The sequence below is a fragment of the Haliotis rubra genome, unplaced genomic scaffold, assembly GCF_003918875.1.
Source record: "Haliotis rubra isolate DU_JTF1 unplaced genomic scaffold, ASM391887v1 Scf162, whole genome shotgun sequence".
Lineage (NCBI taxonomy): Eukaryota > Metazoa > Mollusca > Gastropoda > Lepetellida > Haliotidae > Haliotis > Haliotis rubra.
In genome coordinates, this window is record NW_025765581.1 from 985,598 (window position 1) to 1,008,126 (window position 22,529).

General features: G+C 37.9%; 1 protein-coding gene and 1 long non-coding RNA gene across 2 annotated transcripts; both read left to right on the forward strand.

The window, feature by feature from the left end:
- The first annotated feature begins 2,866 nt into the window (after positions 1 to 2,866).
- Positions 2,867 to 5,055, forward strand: LOC124271624 (homeobox protein MOX-2-like). Its single transcript, XM_046706779.1, has 3 exons — positions 2,867 to 3,497; positions 4,047 to 4,167; positions 4,472 to 5,055. The coding sequence occupies exons 1-3, from the start codon at positions 3,086 to 3,088 to the stop codon at positions 4,677 to 4,679; spliced, it is 741 nt and encodes a 246-aa protein (XP_046562735.1). The 5' UTR covers positions 2,867 to 3,085; the 3' UTR covers positions 4,680 to 5,055.
- A 5,280-nt stretch (positions 5,056 to 10,335) lies between these two features.
- Positions 10,336 to 20,717, forward strand: LOC124271625. Its single transcript, XR_006897094.1, has 3 exons — positions 10,336 to 10,347; positions 12,820 to 12,831; positions 20,617 to 20,717. It is a non-coding gene; the product is annotated as an uncharacterized LOC124271625 (long non-coding RNA).
- The last annotated feature ends 1,812 nt before the right edge of the window (positions 20,718 to 22,529 follow it).

A 22,529-nucleotide genomic window follows, 5' to 3' on the forward strand; every position in this document is an offset into this window, starting at 1 on the left:
ACGAAATATGCTTATTATAATGCTGTCACCATCTTTACAAGTGACCATGACAGAACAGATTAAATAAGCTGTACTAAAAATGTAACATTTTGATTGTGTACAGAAAATGCACTTGCTATTCAGATCATACATTATTGTTTGAGAACACTATCACTCTCAACTCCCTTTAACATGGATATTAAATCTTTATTCGACTTTGAAATGTATCTAAATTTCCATTTTACGCTTTTCAGATAGCAAGATTCATCCGTCACTAAATGTGATTATATTTTTCAGTTTTGCATTACGAAACAAATGTAATGGAATTTTATGTCCTATTTAATCACGTGACCTTTCATGCAGTAAACAGTTTCAATAGCATATTTCTAAACTGAAATACCCATAAACGTTACAAGGTTTTCAAACCGTATAGGCTGATATAGGCTCCGAAACAATGCAAAGGGAAGGGTGAAAACCGAGCTTTGTTACCAAATACCCAACTATCAAATACATCACTATGGAATAGCTATTTGTTTGTTTAATTTTTTGCAGCCATCAAACAAGGATGTATACTTCCTTTAGCCCGAAAGAATCTCAATTCTATGATATAAGACGATATCGATTAGCTCGTCTGTGTATTGGTTTCCACTTCTCTCAACAAATAATTCCGTCATTTTCTTACGGATATTCCACTATGTTATAACAAGATGTCTTATTCCAGGTAATACAAAAATTGGACACGAAATCACCAGAGATTTGATAAAGATGAGCTGTTAATGCATCAAACCGAACACCTCAGTGGTTACGATCCTTTAAAAAGCTGTGTAAAAATATAATCAGTCTAATGCCACCCAAAAAAGAAATAACCAGTCTACTATCACCATATCAAATAACGTTTATAAATATGATTTTTCTGGAAAGAATAAATTGTTACAAAGAAAACGGGAAAATATATTCAAGTCTTTGCCTTCGTAAAAGGAAGATGTCTCAAAGATTCGATTCCCCACATGGGTACAATGTGTGAAGCCCATTTCTGGTGTCTCCCGCAGTAATATTGCTGGAATATTGCTAAAAGCGGCATAAAACTAAATTCACCCACTCAAAGATTCGAAACACCGAATATGCTGGTAAGAATTGTAGCGATTGCCGGGACGAGATATCTAGACTGTTCAGAGACAAGAGAGTTAAATGACATATCCGTCACATTATCTTCGGTGTTTCGGAACACAAATTACCGGACAGCATGTGACCTGTATAATTGCTCTGTAGGTAAATATTCCGGGAAAAGTTGTTAATTACAACGTCATAGCTTAGGGCAGCTGGCAACATTTGGTCAGGTACAAATAATTACGGATAATTATACAGTTCCATGCTAACACGATATTGTCTGATACAATGCTATAACTATCTACTACTGTTATAACGTGGTAATCTATTATGACAGTGTCACGCGCGACCTCAATTAAGGAATTAGTTTTGGGGTCAAATGTGTGGATGATTTTTGGAGGAATATTTCTAACATCCTTTCAAAATAATATTATGATATCCGGTTAAAAGATGTAAAATCAGCAAATTCAACATAACATGAAAATTTGATATAGTCTTTTTTGTATGTGTAATATCGTGCTTTCTATTAGGTACAACATATTCTAAAATGCATTATTATTATTTCAAGTACATTATTTTAGAAAGGAAATAAAATTGGTAACTAGTAAACAATATCAACCAATTTTACGATTCGATCTTCTATGAGTAATTTGTGTCTTGTAAATACTGTTTAACATTTCAAACATCATTTCCTATATGTTGTGCATGCATGGATGATTGCATCATTTCTGTAAAAAATGTTGTGACGATTCAAACTCGTTTAAAATACAGAATTAAACATTGACGAATATGTTCGTTTAAAGAAAATTACAGTATTATACCATCTTGTACCGTTTCTCAGCATGAAGGTTGAGATTTCGTACTGTTATATCTCTGTTGCTATCTCTGTAGCAAGAAAAATGTCCCACGGGAAAAGAACGCTTATCTTATTATTTAATATTATTATTTCATAATGTACAAATCTGCCTTGCATGTTGTCCCCACTCTATTATGCATTAAAGTCAGACACTTCAGACTGACTTCAATTATTTTTTTAGAATTATTTCTAAAACTATGTAACAGTCCGCAGGGGCGGATACAGCTTTTTGAGAAAGGGGGGTGCACACTATTGAGAAAAGGAGGGGTGCACACTTCATTTTCACCCGAGTTTCAATGGTCATTTAACAAACTTTCAGCACAAAAGGGGGTGCGCACCCCTGACCCCCCACCCTCTAGATCCGCCTATGGTCCGCCATGAGATATTTTCTTTAATTCAAAATAAGAAAATTCGTATCTGTCTCCAAACACATCTTAACTGCAATTGTGGTCCATTTCTTCTAATACCGTCTCAGACATATTTACATGTTTTACATGAATTCCCCGTGCTGCACGTGAAAGGGTTGTTTACCCGCAAACGGCGACAGTTAGGTGTTGCTAATTGCATGGTGTGTATCTTGGAGATTGAGGGTTATCTGTAATAGGATGTTTTCTTGTAAGAGCGTGATCTGCGCTGCCCGTTATTTCACGCCAATGCGGGGATTTTAGCGATTTCTTTTGTGTCCATTACTTGTTTCATTTCCTCGTTCTTTTGTTGTTCTTTCAATAACTCTTCACCCTCAATTTTCTCTCTGCGCTGGCTGCAATTGGATCGCGACAGGAGAAACGACTTAGGCCGTGCCCTGCGCTCTGATTGGTCAATTGAACTGCGGGTCAGGGGGTGATATTATTGCAGATCTTCACAATAAGTGCCGCCTCCTCGATGGTTTATAAACTACACCAGAAAGCTTGCTGTTTATATCACTCTTGGCTCTCTACAAGGAAGGATCTGCCTCAGAGTTAAAAACATTGCACACTTGAAGTTAATTGTATTTGAAGAAACGAATTTATCACAAGATTTCTTCGATTCTTGGATTTATTTCGTGGACATTTACTGCCGTGGCATTTCTTTGCTGTTTCTCCGATTAAGAAGTTGTAACTTTTGATTTAAAATTTGATTTAATTTTAATATCAAAACTTCAAAATGCAGGCCGGAGCTTATGCTGAGAACGGTATGTCGCCTTATCTACTTTGGCCATACATGCAAATGTATCCTACTCAGAAACAGGAAGACTGGTCTGTTCATCCCGCGTTTATGCAGACCTTACCTACCTGTCAAGTGTACTGTCGACCCCAAGGTACATTCAAAGGATCCCCAAAGTCCGCTGCGTTCACCATAGATGCCATTTTGAGTGGGGACGGGAAATCTCCTGAACGTGCACTGGATAACAAGCCTTACCCCACAGGATGTGACACCACCCCCAGACAGCGTTATGCGGACCCGGGGTACACCAGCCGCCGTCACCAACGTCTACAGGCCTCCAACCCCTACCCCAGCCACCGTCAGACCCACAGCCCCACCCTCAGCGATGAAAAGGAGAGCCCCAATCAGAAAGGTATGTGTGACATTTCATATTTGTTGAGAAATTCAACGTATCATATTACATCTGAAAATCAAATTTTTATTCGAGGAAAGGACAATTTTATGTTCAATTTGTTCATAAACGATTATTATGTTTTTGAACTCTCATTTTAGTATTATTTGTTTTTAAATCTTTAATCCTAACATTATAATTGTTTAATAACTCTAAAAGCTTACTGTCTCCATAGTGTAGACACACACATTGCCAATTTGTTTACGGGTAATATTACGAAATTATAGTATTGAAAAATTGCTTTTAAATATTTTTTGTATACAATGAACTTTGATAGGCCTATATGAGACTAAATTAACGCAGGAATTATTTTTTTTCTAATTAAATGAATCCGATTGCATTCAATAAATATACATTTGTAATCAACTTTAGCGGCATTAGGCAGCCCAGTATGCCTTTGTATCATATTCCCTTGACATAATTCTTCTTCGATAAAGATTCTTCGAAAATGAAACATGTCGCAGTACGATTAAAATGCAATGACTATATACGTTTCATTTTGATTTTTAGACAAATCAGAAAGGAAATCATCCGGCAAAGGAAAACGTGTCCGAACAATCTTCACCCCTGAACAGCTGGAAAGGCTCGAGGAAGAGTTTGAGCGACAACAATACATGGTCGGAACTGAGAGGTAAGCATCACGAATTATGTCATAATACTATTGTATATCGCAAAAACAGTATTTTCTTCTATATATTTTATATAAATATGCTTCGTATTATATTTCTGCTTAAAAATAAATTTAAAATTGTGTATTTGAAAGTGCATTACGTTTTGAGAAACTGCAAATATTGTATTAATAATAGTATATTTGATTATTTTTTAATTTTATATAACTGGCATATATTTTTATTTATAGAAGTATAATGATACAAGTCACATGCATATATGATCTTAAAGCATAAGTTATAAATGATATGATTTGGGTATTTCAGATATTACTTGGCCGCATCGCTCAACTTGACGGAAGCACAAGTCAAAGTTTGGTTCCAAAACCGAAGGATCAAATGGCGCAAGCAGAACTTCGAGCAACAGCAAGCAAAACTCGCCACACTGGATCTCTACCAAGGCGAAGAATCCGATTCTGAATCCGAGAGCGAAGAAGAAGACCACAAAAGAACACCGACACACCGCACATCTTGAATACTTGTGGACACTACCTAGTATGTGCTATCAACAGCCACGCCCCCTTGTGGGCAGTGGAAGATTACTCTCACTAACTCAAGGTGCATAACTCTCAATCACTGATGACAAACCTGCACTACGGCTTTTGCTGGCCAAATACGAGCAGTTGTCGAGGTTAGATACACGGAACTTTTCAAGGGAGCCAGTTGTTATCTTACACACGGAGCGAGATGAAAATGGTAAACCTGATATTTCCATTATTCTGGCATTTGTGGTATAAAAGTGGAGAAAGAGAAAGCTTTGTTTCAACTGTGGTAAAATGGTTGTTGTGAATACCTGCTTTCTATGTATATTTGATTATTTATTGTTGAATATTGTTTTGGAATAAACCAAACCCGTTCTATCATAAATTACATTTTGTGTTTTTATTACAAATTCTTAAGTAGCGCTTAAGACTTCTCATGTTGAAAATCATCTTTATCTATCGTTCGTATTGCATTTATTGTTTTCCTTGTTGAAAATAAACTAAAACAGACGTATAGTATTTCTGTAAATGGGTATTATTTCCAAAACGGACACAAGCACAAAACTATGGATGTTATTAAAGATCTCTACAACATTACGCTTATAATAGATGAAAATATTTGTAGTTTTTATTCAATGTCCCGGTGAAAACATTCAAGAATGCTTAACCCTTATATTTTATTTCGAATATAAAATGTCCAAACTGTTCGATACCCTCTCATCTCATCAACTATTCAAGAACAATCGTTTAAGTCATTTATTGACATTTCAAAGCAAATATACTCAATGGCGATATGATCTCATGGACGCTAAGAGGTTGGTTTCAAAAGCACAACTGATGAAAAATGCACAAACGGAAAGAGATATTGTTGCACAATAATGCTTGGGCCTCTCTTACCAATTTTGACGCATCAGTAACAACACTGATATCAGATGCAATTCCATATTTAGATTTTTACCATATTTTTCAGATGAACTGAAATCCCACATTTAGATTTTTACCACATTTTACAGGTGAACAACTAGCTTTGCACATGGGTGTGACAGGTGCTAGGATACACTTTGTATCACAAGTTGATAATTATGCAAATGATTCAGACATGTATAAATATCGAAAGGGATGTTTTGCTTTCATCATCATTATTATGATTACTATCTTCTAACATAAAACAAACATAATGCATACTTAAACCTTACACCCTGGCTATGAAGAAGTAACCAGTAGCCTAAGTGATGTATATGAAATCATAAACATGTAAATGTGTAAGAATATTACATGTATTTCGATATTTCTGTTGTAAATAAAAGACAAAAGGTGTTATGATGTAGCAATTCGACCTGTTTGTAAATGCTAGAAATTACCATTATCGGTAAAATAAGAGAAACGATTTCTGGACTCTGATACAAAATAGACCTGAAATAATTACACTAAGTATTATAGCCAGTCTATTTGAATTGTTTTCGAAAGAAAGTGGTGATATTACCCGAGATTTATTCTTCAATTTTCAATAGCTGGGGAGGCTAGGTCGCCTGTCGCCTGTCCCCTGTCGTGATTTTGCATGAAATTCCACACACTAACGTCATTAAACGTCTATAAGGATAAGGCTAACTGATCGTGACTTCAAGATGTGGCGCACATCCTATGTAGATAAAAGTATTGAGGTCTTGTATTTTGTAGCAGTTTGTTTACAAAACATCTGCCTAAAATTTATGCTTGTTATCGAATTTTTAAGAAAAACACATTTTGGCTTAATACTGTTACTAATGAATAAAAAAGGATAAGTGATTGAATTATTATGCATAGCATATAATTATTTTACATACAACTTGACTGGAAAATGAGGTAGATCAAATAGGAATTTTTCTAGAGAAATTTGGGGGTATTTTTTATCATTTCTAATCGAATCCGTTTGCTTATATATAGGACACTGTTCTCTGTACTGGTAGTATCAACTGAAATGAACATACTGTTTTTGAAGTAGACACAGGTTCCTTACACTATTGTATGTTCGGATATTATAATTATCTCCATCATCATCATTATTACTACTACGACTACTACGACAACTACTACTACTTTACAGGGGTGGAAATAACCCATTGCCCGACGCCCAGTCCAGTGTTTTTTTCTGTCGGGCTAGCAAATTTATATATCACACTGTATCGGTGTCCAGTTGACTTTCCAATGTTAATTATGTTGTTTATATAAAACATCAACAAGAAAATCAGCCAGTATAGTGGAAAAATTATCAGGGCAAGTAATTTTACATGTACCACTGTACCGGAGTACATTAGCAATTTTAAAGTTATTTCCACCCCTGCTTTATATAGTTAATTTTGGTACATAGATATCATTGGCGGATCCAAGTGGTGAAAATGACTGAAGGCCACATTGAAGCTAATGTTTTACACTGGCGGAGCCAAGGGGGGAAGAACGCACACACACACGCACACACACACACCCCTTTGAAAATACCTGGATCCTGCCATGGATATTGCAAGCTCGTTAATACACCTTAGTAGTAGTAGTAGTAGTAGTAGTAGTAGTAGTAGTAGTAGTAGTAGTAGTAGTCGTCACTGTCCGGATTAACAAGGTTGGTATATGTTTATGATATAAAATCGGAAGAAGTCAATCTGTGTTTATGTACAATGTGACTTCTTACAGACAATATCTATTTCTTCCTTTGTGTTGCAATATTTGGTTTATACTGGTTCAGAATGGTCCAGAACGTTACCATTATGGTGCAAGGTGTTCATGACATTACGTCTTTATCTCTCTCCCAATCTGTCCTACAAACAGTCCGAGGTTTGTCCGTGTGTCCGATCTGCTAATATTGGTCCTCAGACGCCAGACTGTCTGGAGAGGTGGCGGACAGCCTACAGATGCATTCACGCCGAAAGCGGGGAGTTTGTAGTCTTATAACGCCTGATTGCACTTTGAAAAAAACTAATAATAATTTAAAATAAGGATTAAGGGGATAGCTGACTACACGCATGTGCCAGAAATACGGACCTGAAGAGGATTATCCAAAGTTTTAATGGCGTGTGCAAGGGTTGTACCAACACAGATTATCGTGTAGTATCATATAGCGGGGTACTTAGGCTATGAAAACATCACCTTGATTTCCAAGAATAATTTCGAATTTTCTTTTTCTTCTTTTGTATTATATATGTATTTACATATTGAAAATGAAAGAATACTTCTAGTGGTTTAAAACAATAATTCAAATGAAAAATTCAAAAATTATTTTCAAACATACACGCGGCATTGCAGTTTCTTAAAAGTCAGACTGTTAACACAATACATTTTTTTCAGAAACTACACAACACACTGTGTGTAAACATCACAAAAATAAACGTGTCGATATGACTAAAAGAAAAGATTATGCTTATCTGGTGATCTCTTCGGATGTAGTAAAATAATTATGCATTAAACTGTTTCAAATATTGGCGTCTGATGGGATTAGCTAAACTGGCGGCAAAAAAGTATGCATTCGGGTTTGATCATGACAGAAAAAGAAACAACCATGGAGTGTTTATTCGATGTGGATGTAATTATATTTTAGACTTAAAGTTTGTAGTGCTTCGGTCCCCCTTTACAGCCTCGTAAAGTTTGAAATTTTGGGGTCAAATTAAACTTTCAATTTAACTACTTTATTTAGTTTATATATGAGATTAACCTATAGGAATAAGATGCTCAGTTTTGGACTATCATTGCTTTTTGTAGGATAAGCGAGAACACGAATTAATCGTACTCTTTGAAAGTGTGCACCTTACAGAGAATTGAATAACGTTAATAATTGTTTATCACCAGCGTTCTTTGTCTTAGATGTAATCAATGGTAACGAGCTTAACCCTGCACCCCCTATAGTCTTTGTGTCTATCAATCTGTCCACCAAACAGGCCAGTGTCCGAGGTGTGTCCGTGTGTCCGATCAGCTAATATTGGTCCTCAGACGCCAGACTGTGTGGAGAGGTGGCGGACAGTCTACAGACAGTCACGCCGAACGCGGGAAGTTTGATGTCTTAAACACTGCTGATTGCACTTTATAAAACAAGACTTTAAGATCAAGGTTCTAAGATAATCGGATGTGTGTTGAAAAGACGAACGGCGTATCGTGTTGTCAGGATTATCATTTTTTAACAGAAGCAACGCTATTTTAATTCTGTCTGGTTATAACATGTCTACCTGGGGTATATGTTTACAAATCGGATCGAAGAAAGCAGACATTGATGAGGTATGTCTGCAAGAATTATGTACCTTATTCATACATGTTTTACTTCAACACACATACATGTATAACACGTGTACAGATTCATCCCATGCATATACTGCTGCAGTAACATGGCTCGAATGGAACTATAACTAGTAATTGGTGAGTATATAGTTTTAAGCCGCTTTTAGCAATATTCCAGCAATATCACGGCGGGGGACACCAGAAATGGGCTTCACATATAGTACCCACATGGGGGAATCGAACCCAGGTGACAAGTGGACGCTTTAACCATTAGGCTACCCCACCGCCCCAATGAGTACATGTGTATTGATAGTAACAATAATTTATAACATAAACTAACAGACAAACCCCGAAAAGGCAAATTTACAATTTTAAAGTGAGAATGTCTTAAATACTTATCATCTCAGAAATTGCAATGCTAAATATAACTTTAAGCTTGACCACTTTCTCACAGGTGTTGTCTATAGCTCTCTGTCATGGAGCCATGGAGATTTACACTTATCACAGGGCTATATACAAACTACATGATGTTGACTGTCTGTTGTCTGGCTTCCATGTCTGTTGGCTGGGTCGCTGACTGTATGCTGGCCATTAGTAGGTGCCTCACTCTGAGGCTGTGGGTTCGAACCCGATGTGATCCTTAGCTGAGAACGTGTAATCCCGAATTTAACACGTTACAAGTAATGATATAAAAGCGACAGGGTTTTTTTTGTTAGACACACATTCAAAATGTTAAGGGTTGAAAATTGTGTATGTAAATATTATGTACTAATCAAATTAACACGCATCAAGAATCCTGTATATATTTAATGATGATAATATGATAATTTTATGATTAGACAGATGTGCAAATAAAACATTAATAAACAATATAAACGTCGGGAAAGTAACCCTTTGTATGTTTGACCAGCGGAATTATGTTCAATTGTGTCAGTGGTTACAAATGCGTTATATCATAAATAACGAAAATAAAAAAACTCAGGCGCAATAATTGCAAAATAAACTCTATATCGCGTCTAATGATTTGTAAAATTCAGGTATATCTAAACGAAAATCACTTAAACACATATCATGGTGGGTCGTTTGGGGCTTTGTTTTAGTTTGATTGGTGTAACAAGATAAGTGAAGATTTACGTTCTCCGAGATCTGATAATCTGCTCTACAAACAGGCCAGTGTCCGAGGTGTGTCCGTGTGTCCGATCTGCTAATATTGGTCCTCAGACGCCAGACTGTCTGGAGAGGTGGCGGACAGTCTACAGTCAGTCACGCCGAACGCGGGAAGTTTGAAGTCTAACAGCTATTGATTGCAATTGTGAAAGTTTAAATGTTGATCTGAGCCGTCTATGTGTAACATACTGGTTTTTATACGGATTAATACGGAAGGCAGATGCTGGGGGATTATCTTTTAACTTATTTTGGATGATGGTGTCTGCGGTTTAAACCACAAGCTTCCGTTATCATGTTATCCCCTACACCAAGGAGTGAGTGAAATGTGTTTTACGCCGCTTTTAGCAATATTCCAGCAATATCACGGCGGGGACACCAGAAATGGACTTCACACATTGTACCCATGTGGGGAATCGAACCCGGGCGTGACGAGCAAACGCGTAAAGCGATATTCACTGACTACAACGTGCGTAGTTATCTTGACTTGGTTTTGTTTTCTTTATTATACATTTTAAAACGATATAAAAGGATGTTCTGGTTACAGTTTCCATGTGCTTTTTGCCAGTAATCACAGACCCTAGGGATTTTCTGAAAATAAATAAATGCGTCTTTTTATTCCCATACTTTTAAATTGAGTATATGAAACATCCGAATCAATGAAGAAACTGAAAGTACAAGTCCCCTCAAAATATGTGTATGGTGAAATTCACTCCTGGTTAAGCATCTTAGAGAATTTCAGCATTTGACAACATGTCCTGACAACGTAGAATCTGCTCAGACAGACCCGGAAACAAATATACCCAATACAGCCCATGCATGTCTAAAATATGTGGCAACTCTCGATTACCGCCGTTTCTGAAGTTGAAGAAAGTCTCTATTAATTATGTTTTATGATGAAAACAGGAACTTCTATTCTTTGAAGTTTTCAGTTGTAAATTTTGTTCATTCCAGAGACTACCTCTGCCCACCAGCTATCGCAAAATGTTTCATTAAAGTACTTGCCTTGACAGAATGTTCGCAATGCACTTTTCCTCGTTCTAAATGTAATGATTTTTCAAACAAAAGCTTCATATAAACAATTTCAACCGAATCGATTTCAAGTTGTTCGTGATCAATTTCTTTAAAGGTTTCGCTTACCTTGAAACTAATCTTATTTTTGTTAACAGAATTCTCTGAAAACTAAGAATAAAATGTCATGCAGATTTTTTAAAACAAACCTGTTATATTTCTATTACTGTTCTGAAAGTCAAAGCACAAAACGGGAAATGTCTAACTTAACAAAACAAATCCAGCTAATTACCATTAAGAGGATTAATCTAACCCTTTTGCACCCATTCTGACCTACTCTCAGACCAATGACCAAGGTGTCTGCTAATATTGGTCTAATAATTTAGGTGTTGCGTTTTGGACTTTACCTATGCCTTTTGAAGCATTTTTAAACGTGAACACGAATTAATCGTACTCTTTGAAAGCAGGCATCTTTCAGAGAATTGAATGATGTTAATAATTGTATATCACCACCGTTCTTTGTCTTAGGTTTAATGTTAACGAGCCTAACCCTACACCCCCTATAGCCTTTGAGTCTATCAATCTGTCCCACAAACAGCCCGATGTTGGAGGTGTGTCCGTGTGTCCGATCTGCTAATATTGGTCCTCAGACGCCAGACTGTCTGGAAAGGTGGCGGGCAGTCTACAGACAGTCACGCCGAACGCGGGAAGTTTGAAGTCTTAAAACAGCCGATTGCACTTGAACCATGCATTAACGATTAAGGATACAAAAAGTTGAAATCAAACACAGCTGCATCAACTAACTGGGGCAGGACACGGAGAGGATTTTTCCTTAGGTCTTTCATATGTGTGATACTCCTTAATGTTTTAATCTTATATTTTATACATTTTATGCACATATTGTCTAGTGTGTCTCATTGACCATCTGGCCTGGTGTCTGTATTTTTCTATGTCTTTTTACCGTTGCCATTTTTGACATGTACTTTCACGTGACACATAAATAAACTATTTTGTCTGTCTGTCTGTCATTATCGAGAGTTTAGGCTGCATTGCAAGTGTTGTCTTTATCCGGATTATGGTATTTTACAGCCGGCAGTCTTAGAGCTTATTTTCCATATATTTCAAGTCCTTTTTTCAAAATCCTACGACTGTAAAATATTTTTTGTGTGAACATACTCACTTTTGTTTGATCGAATGTTAGGTACACAGATAAAATGAATGCAAGAAATAGCTATTTTGCTTTGATGATAATCCAAAAATAAAAGAAAAAATAAAATATTTAAGAAAAAACATGTATAATGACTGTTAGACAACAATTGGTTACATTGTTTGGTTGAAATGTGTAGGTGTTCACACAGCAGATATATCAGGAATAACCTCTATATAACAATTAACTGTTGTATAAGGACATCCTCAGCATGTTTTTAATAACGAGTACTGACGATGAATGTGCACCTTACATACATAGGCGGATCCAGACGGGGGGTGCAGGTCTCGGACTTAGCGCACTAGCGTGAATTTCAAAGTTTGATGTCCATGTGCAATGTGAGTGTTGTAACATCCTAGTTACATCACGACCTATAGAAAACAGCATCAGGTCAACTTGTCACTGAAGAACGATCCAGACCCCTGTCGATGGGTCCATTCTGGCAACCCGATCCTTGAGTTGGGTTGAGTTGAGTTGAGCTTTACGTCACGTCGGCATTGTTCCAGCCATAATAGTGACGAGATCAAGTTTCCATTCATTACCATTTTAAGTCCAAGGTCCAAAAGAGTTGTATTTCAAAATCACATATATTCATTACATTTCTATTTCAAAACAGAAAATGTCATAGCACCAATTACAAAAGCAAGCAATTTGTTATTCTTTTTACGGAGTTACAATTTATGATACAGGTCAACTTCCCTCAGGCACTTTACAATCAGATGCCCGCGCACGCGGGAAAACATATCTTTCAAATTTCTCGCATCATAATGTGCATCCCTTTCAGTCGAAAAGTCCACACAGTCGAGCAGAATATGCTTGATGGTGAACACTTGATCGCAAGAGACACACATGGGAGGTCCATCCCTATCCGTTTCCAGCAAGTAGTCATTAGTAAACCGACTGTGGCCAATACGACATCGTCGTAAAATTACCTCATCACGTCATGACTGACAACCCAAGTAGGTATAACCAATAGTTGGCTTCAATTCATGAAGTTTATTTCTTCGAACTTGGGTGTCCCACCTTTTCTGCATAAGGTCCCGAGTATAACTTTTGATAGTGGGTTTGAAGTCACTGTACGGGATCAGCAGTGGAGATAAGGGCTTGTCAAGAGCTGCTTTAGCTTCAGCATCGGCCTTTGTGTTACCTGCTATGCCTACGTGACCCGGCAACCAGCAGAGGACGATGTCACATTGGCCAGTAGAGAGATCGTTGTAAAGTTCTAAAATGTCCAGGATGATAGGGTGACTTGAAGTAACATTATGAAATGCTTGAAGGCAAGACAGTGAATCTGTAAAAACGATGAAGTTTTTGGCATGGTTCTGTTGTTTGATATAAGTCAGAGCTGTGAAGATAGCTTTGGCCTCAGTAGTGAAAATGGAGCTATTGTCGGGAATTCTAGAGGAGACAGTCTTGGATCCAATGACTGTAGCGCTGGCAACTTGGCCATCATCCTTGGATCCGTCTGTGAAAATGGATCTATGGGTGTTATACTTAGAACGTAACTGGCTGTGTTCCTGTTGGAACACCAAAGGATTTGTTTCGGACTTTTTTGAGTTTGGTGAGGGTAAGATCCACTTGTGGTTTCACCATCTGCCAGGGTGGGGGAGACAGAAGCCGGTAAGGTGCTATGATATCGAGATCAATGTTAGCTGCAGATATGTGTGGTTCAATTCTGATTCCAAGTGTTGGAACCAGGTTTGGTAGATTCGGATGCAGGTTTTCATAGGGAGGGTTGAAAACACAATTGTATGCTGGGTTGGACACATTTGAACGTAACTTAGTGATATACTGCAGTGGAAGTTTAATGCGGCGTTGTGCAAGGGGAGGTTCGTTAGCCTCTGCATATTGACTGTCTACCGGAGATGGTCCTAAAAGCTCCAAGACAGAGCCTAAGGCCTTGGTGGTGTATAGAATCTAATTTTTCTAAATTGCTTTTGCATGCTCCACCATAGACAATGGAGCCGTAATCTAGTTTAGAGCGAACCAATGTGGCTCGTGTATTGAGTATTGGAGACCTTTACTGTCTTGGAGTCCTTGCGACTGGCTTAGAACAAATGTGGATGTTTCGTATATTGCAGTTTTAAGTTTATTGCTTGTATGCAGACACTATGCGCAATGTTTGTTTAGACTTTATACACTCTTCAAAAAAAGAAACACATAAGCCATTTTAGAAGAATTTATTGCGTTAGTTTAAGAGCAATTATTTCATGTAATTTCAATGGTAAAATGGTGAAACGCACGTGTCTATAGGCAAAGCGTTCGACGACACAGCTGCAGCCTTTTTGATTGTGTTTCTGTTTACTTGAGTCCATGGCGTCAAATTCAGTACTGTGTATGGCCACCATTGGCAGCAATTACTGCTCGGCATCGTCTCGGAACAGACTGGAAGTCGCTCTTGCGGAATTCTTCCCCACTCCTCCTGCAATGCGATGGTCAGTTTAAGGCGTGTTTTGATCGAGTTCATCCCATAGGTTTTCTATCGGGTTTCGATCAGGTGACATTGACGTTAGAATTGGCAAAGTAGCGGACCGTGACGCCTGCCATATGTCAAGTAGCGTTGTCATGTATTAACAACTCCCTCTGTCGGTCCATAATGACGCAAGTGACCAGTCCTGGTGTAGTTGTCCTGGATTTGGGTGGTAACTCTCGGGCGATCTTGAGCGGAATCGGTCGGCAGGAAATGATCCCAAGGCGAAATATGTTTCTCTGGTGAACGTTGAAATGTCGGACAACTGCAGACTGCGACTCCCCAGCTTCAAGGTGGCCTATGGAGATGTTTCGATTGGCGACACTCAGTCGTGTTATGATTTCCTCTTTTCCAGGCAAAAACGATGAAAAAATTAAACACAACGTTTGCATTTTTATAGTGATCGATACTGCATGCTTTTCTGCTTACTTGCACGTGCATTTTGCTTTGCATGTTTTCTTGGTGACATTTAGGTGAATATTTCTTCAAACGTTTCTAAAACTAAAAAGCGTTAAAATTGCCGCGTTTTGGGCTAAGTTTTTTACAATCACACATCACACAAAATGACGTTTTGGAAAGAAATGGTATATTTATATTGTTTTTGCCGCAGTTACATGAGTCCAATATTCTCAATATCATATATGCGTTTCTTTTTTTGAAGAGTGTGTGTGTGAAGCTAGCAATATTTCAGATGTATGGAATACCACTAGTGTGATGAATAGATTATACTCCTTCCAAGCGACATAAAGTATAAAGTTGCAGAATAAACCTGCTACGTTATATCTGCCAGTCACTATTTGAGTGAGTGTGAGTGAGAGCGTGCGTGCGTACGCGTTACGTGTCAATGCAGGTATAGCTCTCCTGTTATAGCTGAGAGTGTCAGGTTTTACCTTATAGCGACAAGGCTTATGTAACCCATATATAACCTGACACTCTGAACATTCCAGGCAGTATTACATGCAAAACAATCATCCCTGACGAATCTGTGAACTAAATCACGTATAAGAAAAATCGAATTGTATATTGGACAAGTACTCTGCGCACATCATCGTCCAGCATCCACGTTGTCTTATGGCCGCGGGATACAGAGGCAGACTGTGTCTCATCCCTGTCCAACAAAACGTGGAATCATCAGCCATTTTTGAAAGGAGAGAATCTCCAAGGTCAACAAGCCATCCTGTGAAGAATTATCAGTCTGATTCTAGGACAATATTATTTTTCTGTCGCCAGACCGATTGGATCTGATCATACATGAAGGAGTAGAGAGCACGTGTTAAGATACATGAACTTACATATATATGCTTGCCACACACTGAATCACACGCATCGTTAAGTGGACAGGTTTATATAGTCACGTAATTAGACATGTAATGAAATACTGTTAGGTATAAATTAGAATATACCCTCCAACATTTGATAATAACCAATTATTTAAAAGGACAATTGACATATCAGGATCAGTTTTGTTCATGGGCAGATCACCTTATCAAAATCGGAGTAGTTTATAATTCAATAGAAGAATTGTTGGAAATTCGAGACTGAGAGTTTGCGATGCTTTTATTCTTATATTCTACACAGTAATGGTGAACTTAGGAAATGTTCTAAATCAATATATGAGACGGTTAGGTAGCATATCGGGTAAAGCGTACGCTCGTAACGCCGAACATGAGTACAATGTGTGAAACTTATTCCTGGTGTCTCTCGAGGTGATATTGCTAAAAGCGGCGTGAATCAATAATCCCTCTCACTCTCTCCAAATGGACACATTGTTACTGTGAATAACATGTTATTTTATATAAAACCGTATATCTCGTATAATGTGAATTAGATATATTTTTTTAAATGGCATTCGGGAAAATAAATAGTATCCATCCCTACATTGTGACCCTCAGTCACAGGGCTGGAACATTTAAGCCATATAGATCTGTTTAGAGGACGCGGTCTAGAATATGAAGTGTGTACTTTACCAACACATGACGTGGTATTTGTGTAGGTGCCTCGCCTTCCTGCTCACACATTTACGGAATTGAAATTAAAATACTTTTCTTACAAGAAGATTTGCTCTTCAGATGCTTGTAATTCCTGTTCAAGAAAAGCACTGTATCGTGTGAACGTTCTTGCTTTGGTCGTTCATTTCATCCATAATGGGATGATGCATCCTTGAGTTGAAATGTTTGTCCACACCCATGTAACTTCTTTGATTGGCATTCTAGAAGTTGAGTAAATGAAGAATGAGGACTATTTTTATGGATATACAACTTCTTTAATCTGTATAGGCGACGTTTCCACATAGGTTCTAATGTCGTTGTCAAGCAAGTCGCCTATACAGAATAAAGAAGTTGTATATCCTGGTCCATAAAAAGTAGTCCTCATTCTTCATATCTAAGTATGGTCATCTGGTTGATAAAACTGCACATCATAGATTAATGTTCGTTTTGAATACCGTGTGAATACCTTGGTTGGATCAGTGTCTCGGCAAAGTTTGTTTTTTTGTGTGTAATACGCAACTAAATGAAATCGTGTTGTCAGGCTCGGTAGCCTGTCCAGGTTATACACAAGCCGCTTCGAAGTACTTGGAATATTGTCGACTGTGGAGTAAAACAAAAAAAAAATTAATACATGACTCCTCGATGCGAAAAACAGGGCAAATATACCACATAAAAGAAAAATAGCATCTGCTTGAGAAGCTGTGCTAGTGAAAATGAACAAATGCTCTATAACAATGTGAACCTTGGATATCTGCATGTTAACTAATCAAAACCAATCTACATAATACCAGGCAAGTCTAGCTACCAGTTTTCCACACAAACAATATAATGCAATACAAGATGTCCTGATAATATACACAAAGAACTTAGCTAAGCACCCCTGACATATCTCACGATTGAATGATCTCCGATCTTAACCCTTTGCAGCATATCTAAGACATGATTGCAACAAAGGGATCCCCCATACAGACCATTCCCCAGTTGAAATCTGCTTTACAGGAATAGCGTAGACTGCCCCTCAGAGGATCAGGAGGCTGACAGGGGGTATGAGGAGGAGAGTGCTGGCTGTCATACAGTCACATGGAGGTTACACTCGGTAACTCAAAATTAATGGTTTTGTATGAAAATCAGTTTGTTTTTTTTAAATTATCATAAAATCAACATGGGTTCCAATACTTTTGTCGTTTTTTTAGTCAAACGATCATAAGGATCAGAAAACTCATGTTTTTCCACCGTGGTCCCTACGAGAAGTTTTATGTACGTGTTGAAAACCTATCATTGTAAACATACAGGGGGTGCTTAATTTAGTTCTTTGTGTATGTGTTTCAAACCAGTTTGCGTGAAGACAAATGCGTAGTCTGTTCCTACGACTTGGGATAAAAGTAGAGATTTTACGAACACTTTACTCATTCGGCCTCCATCACACGATGGTTAATGTTACAAATCACCTCATTTGTAATCTGACTAGGATCTGTGCCTCATCACAGATTAAAAGTTTGCATGTTAAAATAGAAGTGTGCGTGATTGAGTGATTGTGTGTAGCATAATATTATTTTTAGCCATACAGGTGTTACAGACTCAAAAAAATGGTTCCAATGACAAACTTTCAACAATATTAAATCAGCCAGCATAAAGTTGATATCAACTGTATTTAGAGACGTGCTTCTCATCTGGATATTCGGATTTGGTCCGACCATATATCAGAAAAAATGAAAACAGAACACAAAAAACACTAAAAACAAAAACTGTATTCACCCACAAATACAAAACAAAAAACAAAACAGAGGTAAAATAAGACATGATTTTGTATTTCGTAAACATTTCCACAAGTGCCTCAAAAGTCCTAAAATGATTTATGAATGTTTTTGTGTAGATGTACAACTTCAGAGGTCCTTCTTCTTAAACACACTCTTGACTCTTCTGAAGAAGTTGGCCATCCTAGACAGCAAGGTCTTCAGGAAGGAGTGGGATGGTTGGGCAGCTTCCTCATCACCAAGATCTACTTCAACAAAGTCAGTGTCATCCACGATGAACTGACCAGCAATGGTGAGGGACACAGAAGGGACAGTGCTGTGGCGAAGGGGCTGGGGGACGGGCAGGTCAGACGAGGGGGCAGGGATGGTCAGGGACTCTAGAGTGGGTTGCTACAGATAGGGTGGAGGTTGAAAAAAGAAGATAAGGAATGATAGCGGTCATGCAGGAGAAATAAAGTTAATTATTTAAATATATTATAGCCCAGAAAAGTCTTAATGTATACCAACATAAAGGTGATATTAAGTGAAAGCTATGTAAAAGATTAAGATTCATAAAGTTGAGTTTGTCTTCCACAAGGGTCTAGTTTCTGGGGCATTGATTGACTGTCATCCAAATTGGTTTATGGGTTTAAACAATTGGTCATTGTGTAGAATAATGTTACATGATAAAAATATTGACAACAAATAATTGACATTGTCACAAATATATACATGTATAATGTATATTTATTACAGAGGAAGAGAGATTCCAGCAATATGGCGGTGGTCTGTAAATAATCGAGTCTGAACCAGTCAATCCAGTGATCAACAGCATGAGCATCAATCTGCGCAACTGGGAACCGATGACATGAGTCAACCAAGCCCGCGAGCCTGACCACCCGATTAAACTTAAGGAATTAACTATGATACAACATCAAAGTTTAGGGCATTTGAGAAAGTGGTCAGAATTATTCCTTGGGTGTTAGAATTATGTATTTGGATGATAAATAATTCTATCATCAACCGTATGTTCAGTATTTGCATCATGTCAGTGAAAACACACTGTAGAATCATTAAGAGGTTCCTGCTACACCTACTGGACAAGGGTCAGGATAAGTCAGGGGGGACAAAGGCAGGGGGAACCAGATCATCCGATCAACTGTGGGGAATGAAATGACATGAGTATACCAGGCAATGCCAGTACCAACCAGACGTAACGGTTACCACTTCTCTGTTGCCAGGCGTATGTTTTCTTAGATCACACTAGCTAGCAAATCTAGCTTATACGCGTTCCTAACACCTTTAATAAACTTTTCGTTGGATTATAATGTTTTCGAACATCATACGTTTTTTGGAAGCCATTGTTTATGCTCGCGTTTGCGTTGTGACATACAGAACAGACATTGTAAATCCTCGGATGATGCAGCATGTATTTAACATAAAGTCTTGCAAGTTGGTGACATGCTTTACAATCGTTCATTTGATTATCAAAACAACAACGAGTGTTTCTTAGCGTCCGAAAGTAATACAAGGATAATTATAAATGCACAAACATGTAGGCTCCTGATAAATTGTATCCCTGAAATACGTTCGTGATTCAGGCAGAAAGTGTACATACATGTGATCATACATTATTATACTAGTGGGTATCTTTTAAGTGAATACTTCTTCTACAACGACAAATTGTATGAACATATGCACTTATTTAATTAAATTGAAAACTCACAATAGATCTGTTGGCATACGAAATATCGATAAAAGAAAAAACCCAAGATGAAAACTAGATACAAATTATACCTTGAACATAACTGCTCGCATTCATGGTGGCAGGTTCAAGAAATGCAAGAAAGGATAGGCAGCTGAAGCTTTCAGAACAGAATGCAGATGAAAACAACAATGGCGTCGATGCTCACATCAAAGTGACAACGGTTGTCAAGGACAAACCAAGTCTCGTAAAATAACGCGATATTTTAAAAAATGTAATCGAAACTGGTTCCGGATTTCCCTTGCGCATGCAAACTTTGAGATGAAGAGACGGAGCTCAGTATGAGTCGATGTTAGTTGACTGGTTTGGCATGAAATAATATTGATTTAGTGCAGGGGCGTAGGAACGGTTTTCAGAGGGGGGGCTAATTTTATGAAAAGTATTAAAAATCAAAATGAAATTGTAGTTATGGTAAGGTAGAAATGGTTTCGTCTTGAAAAAAGTTCAAGCCCCAAGCCCCTCCAGTTCCTACGCCCCTGTAGTGTAGTTGTAGCGGCCATAAATTTCCGAGTTTCCGAACCCTGTGCTGGGATTCGAACTACGGACCTTCTAATCCGAAGTCGTACGCCTTGTCCACATGACCAAAAAGGTTAACCCCGTCACGCAAGCTGACAAGGTAAGGATGTCATCTGTGGGATGACTCCACGCCCTGCTACATAGTATTTACCAGAGTGGATGTGCTGGTTGGTTTAATGTGGACTAGTATCTCAGGAATATTGCCAAGACCGACATCAAACCAATATTATCTCTGACAAATAAGGTGTCAAGAGGTGTTTCAGTCTTTGGTACTACACGTTTTATTTCTTGGACCTTGGTCTGGTCGCTGTCGTTTCGTTTATTTATTAATTTTTAAAAATGTTGATCTTAATGACGCATTTGTGCAATACGTTCACGTTTATGCATTTCTCAATTACCTTCAACAACCGTTTTCTTCAGCGGGGATCCCTCGTTGCAGCTAGGACCCTTCCAGAGTAATAAATCACAAACCAACGTAACTGGTGGCAGCCATTTTTCTTTACTCTCCAAGGGACACCACTCTGTTTACCCATTGACCTATAAATCCCGCTGTCTTTCATTGCAAGTGATTGTGTTCGATACACGCTTGGTATTTTTATTTCACGATGGCAACTTTGCGATGTAAGAATTTCCCATGGAACGTACTACATACATTTTCAATCATCTGTGAAAATATCCCATTTTACTGTACTGAAATGTAGGTCTATATGATAACAATAAAGGCAGTGTGTTCCCCCTATATCCCTAAATGAGTCCCTAATTAGTAATTACACATGTAATACTTATTGGTTACTATTTCACGTTATTATTTAGAATACTTCAAACAAATGATTGCTCTATTGTCGTTCCAGGTAGATAAAGCTGAACGTCGAGTCATAGTTGTTTTTTTTAAATTTTAGTACAAATTGAAACAAATTGAACATCGAGTCATATTTTTAAAATTTTCAAATCAAGCTAATTTTTGTACACATATTTAACATTTTATTGACCTTTGTTTTGGCGGACGAGGTGGGTATATGTCTATTCTTAATTCATCTACATTTTATCCGATATCGTGTCAATTACATAACTGTTTAATTTAAATCACTGGATAATGGAGGCACCAAAACGACAAAGCTACATGTGAGTGCAGACTAGCTTCCCCTTACATGACCTTGAAATACACTGGTGATGTCTATCACGATAGGGCTGCTAACAAATTATACGAATGGCCAACAATATTGTTTCATGTTACAATGATGCATTATGTGTCCACAACAAATGTTCTTTGACATCGTAGCTGGGTGTTTGTTATTGATCTATGGTAATGAGTACATGATATATTGATTTAACCGACGAGACAACAAACATTGACCATCGCTGCTTTCTTCCCCAATCAGTATCAGAGAGTCCCGAGGTCCACGGTGCTTTTATCAACCAATCTGTCCAACAAACAGTCCAATGTCCGTGGTGTGTCCGTGTGTCCGATCTGCTAATATTGGTCCTCAGACGCCAGACTGTCTGGAGAGGTGGCGGACAGCCTACAGACAGTCACGCCGAACGCGGGAAGTTTGAAGTCTAACAACTACTGATTGCAATTGTGGACTTGTTAGGGTTGAACTGAACAGAAATGCAAATTCTTTCCTTAATACGGATTAATAAAAAAGTTGGCGTTGCTTAGGGATTAGTGAGGGACACGGTATGGAGTGGACTGGGTTCGCAAGAGATTAGTGCACAGATGGGATCAACTGGTCTTGGTCTAGTAAAACATAAC

Bases quoted from the DNA above. Each gene is read 5' to 3' on its own strand.
- LOC124271624 (XM_046706779.1), top strand. From the start codon at position 3,086: ATGCAGGCCGGAGCTTATGCTGAGAACGGTATGTCGCCTTATCTACTT. The intron at 3,498-4,046 runs GTATGTGTGACA...TTTGATTTTTAG, and splicing joins GGAGAGCCCCAATCAGAAAG to ACAAATCAGAAAGGAAATCA. The intron at 4,168-4,471 runs GTAAGCATCACG...TGGGTATTTCAG, and splicing joins TACATGGTCGGAACTGAGAG to ATATTACTTGGCCGCATCGC.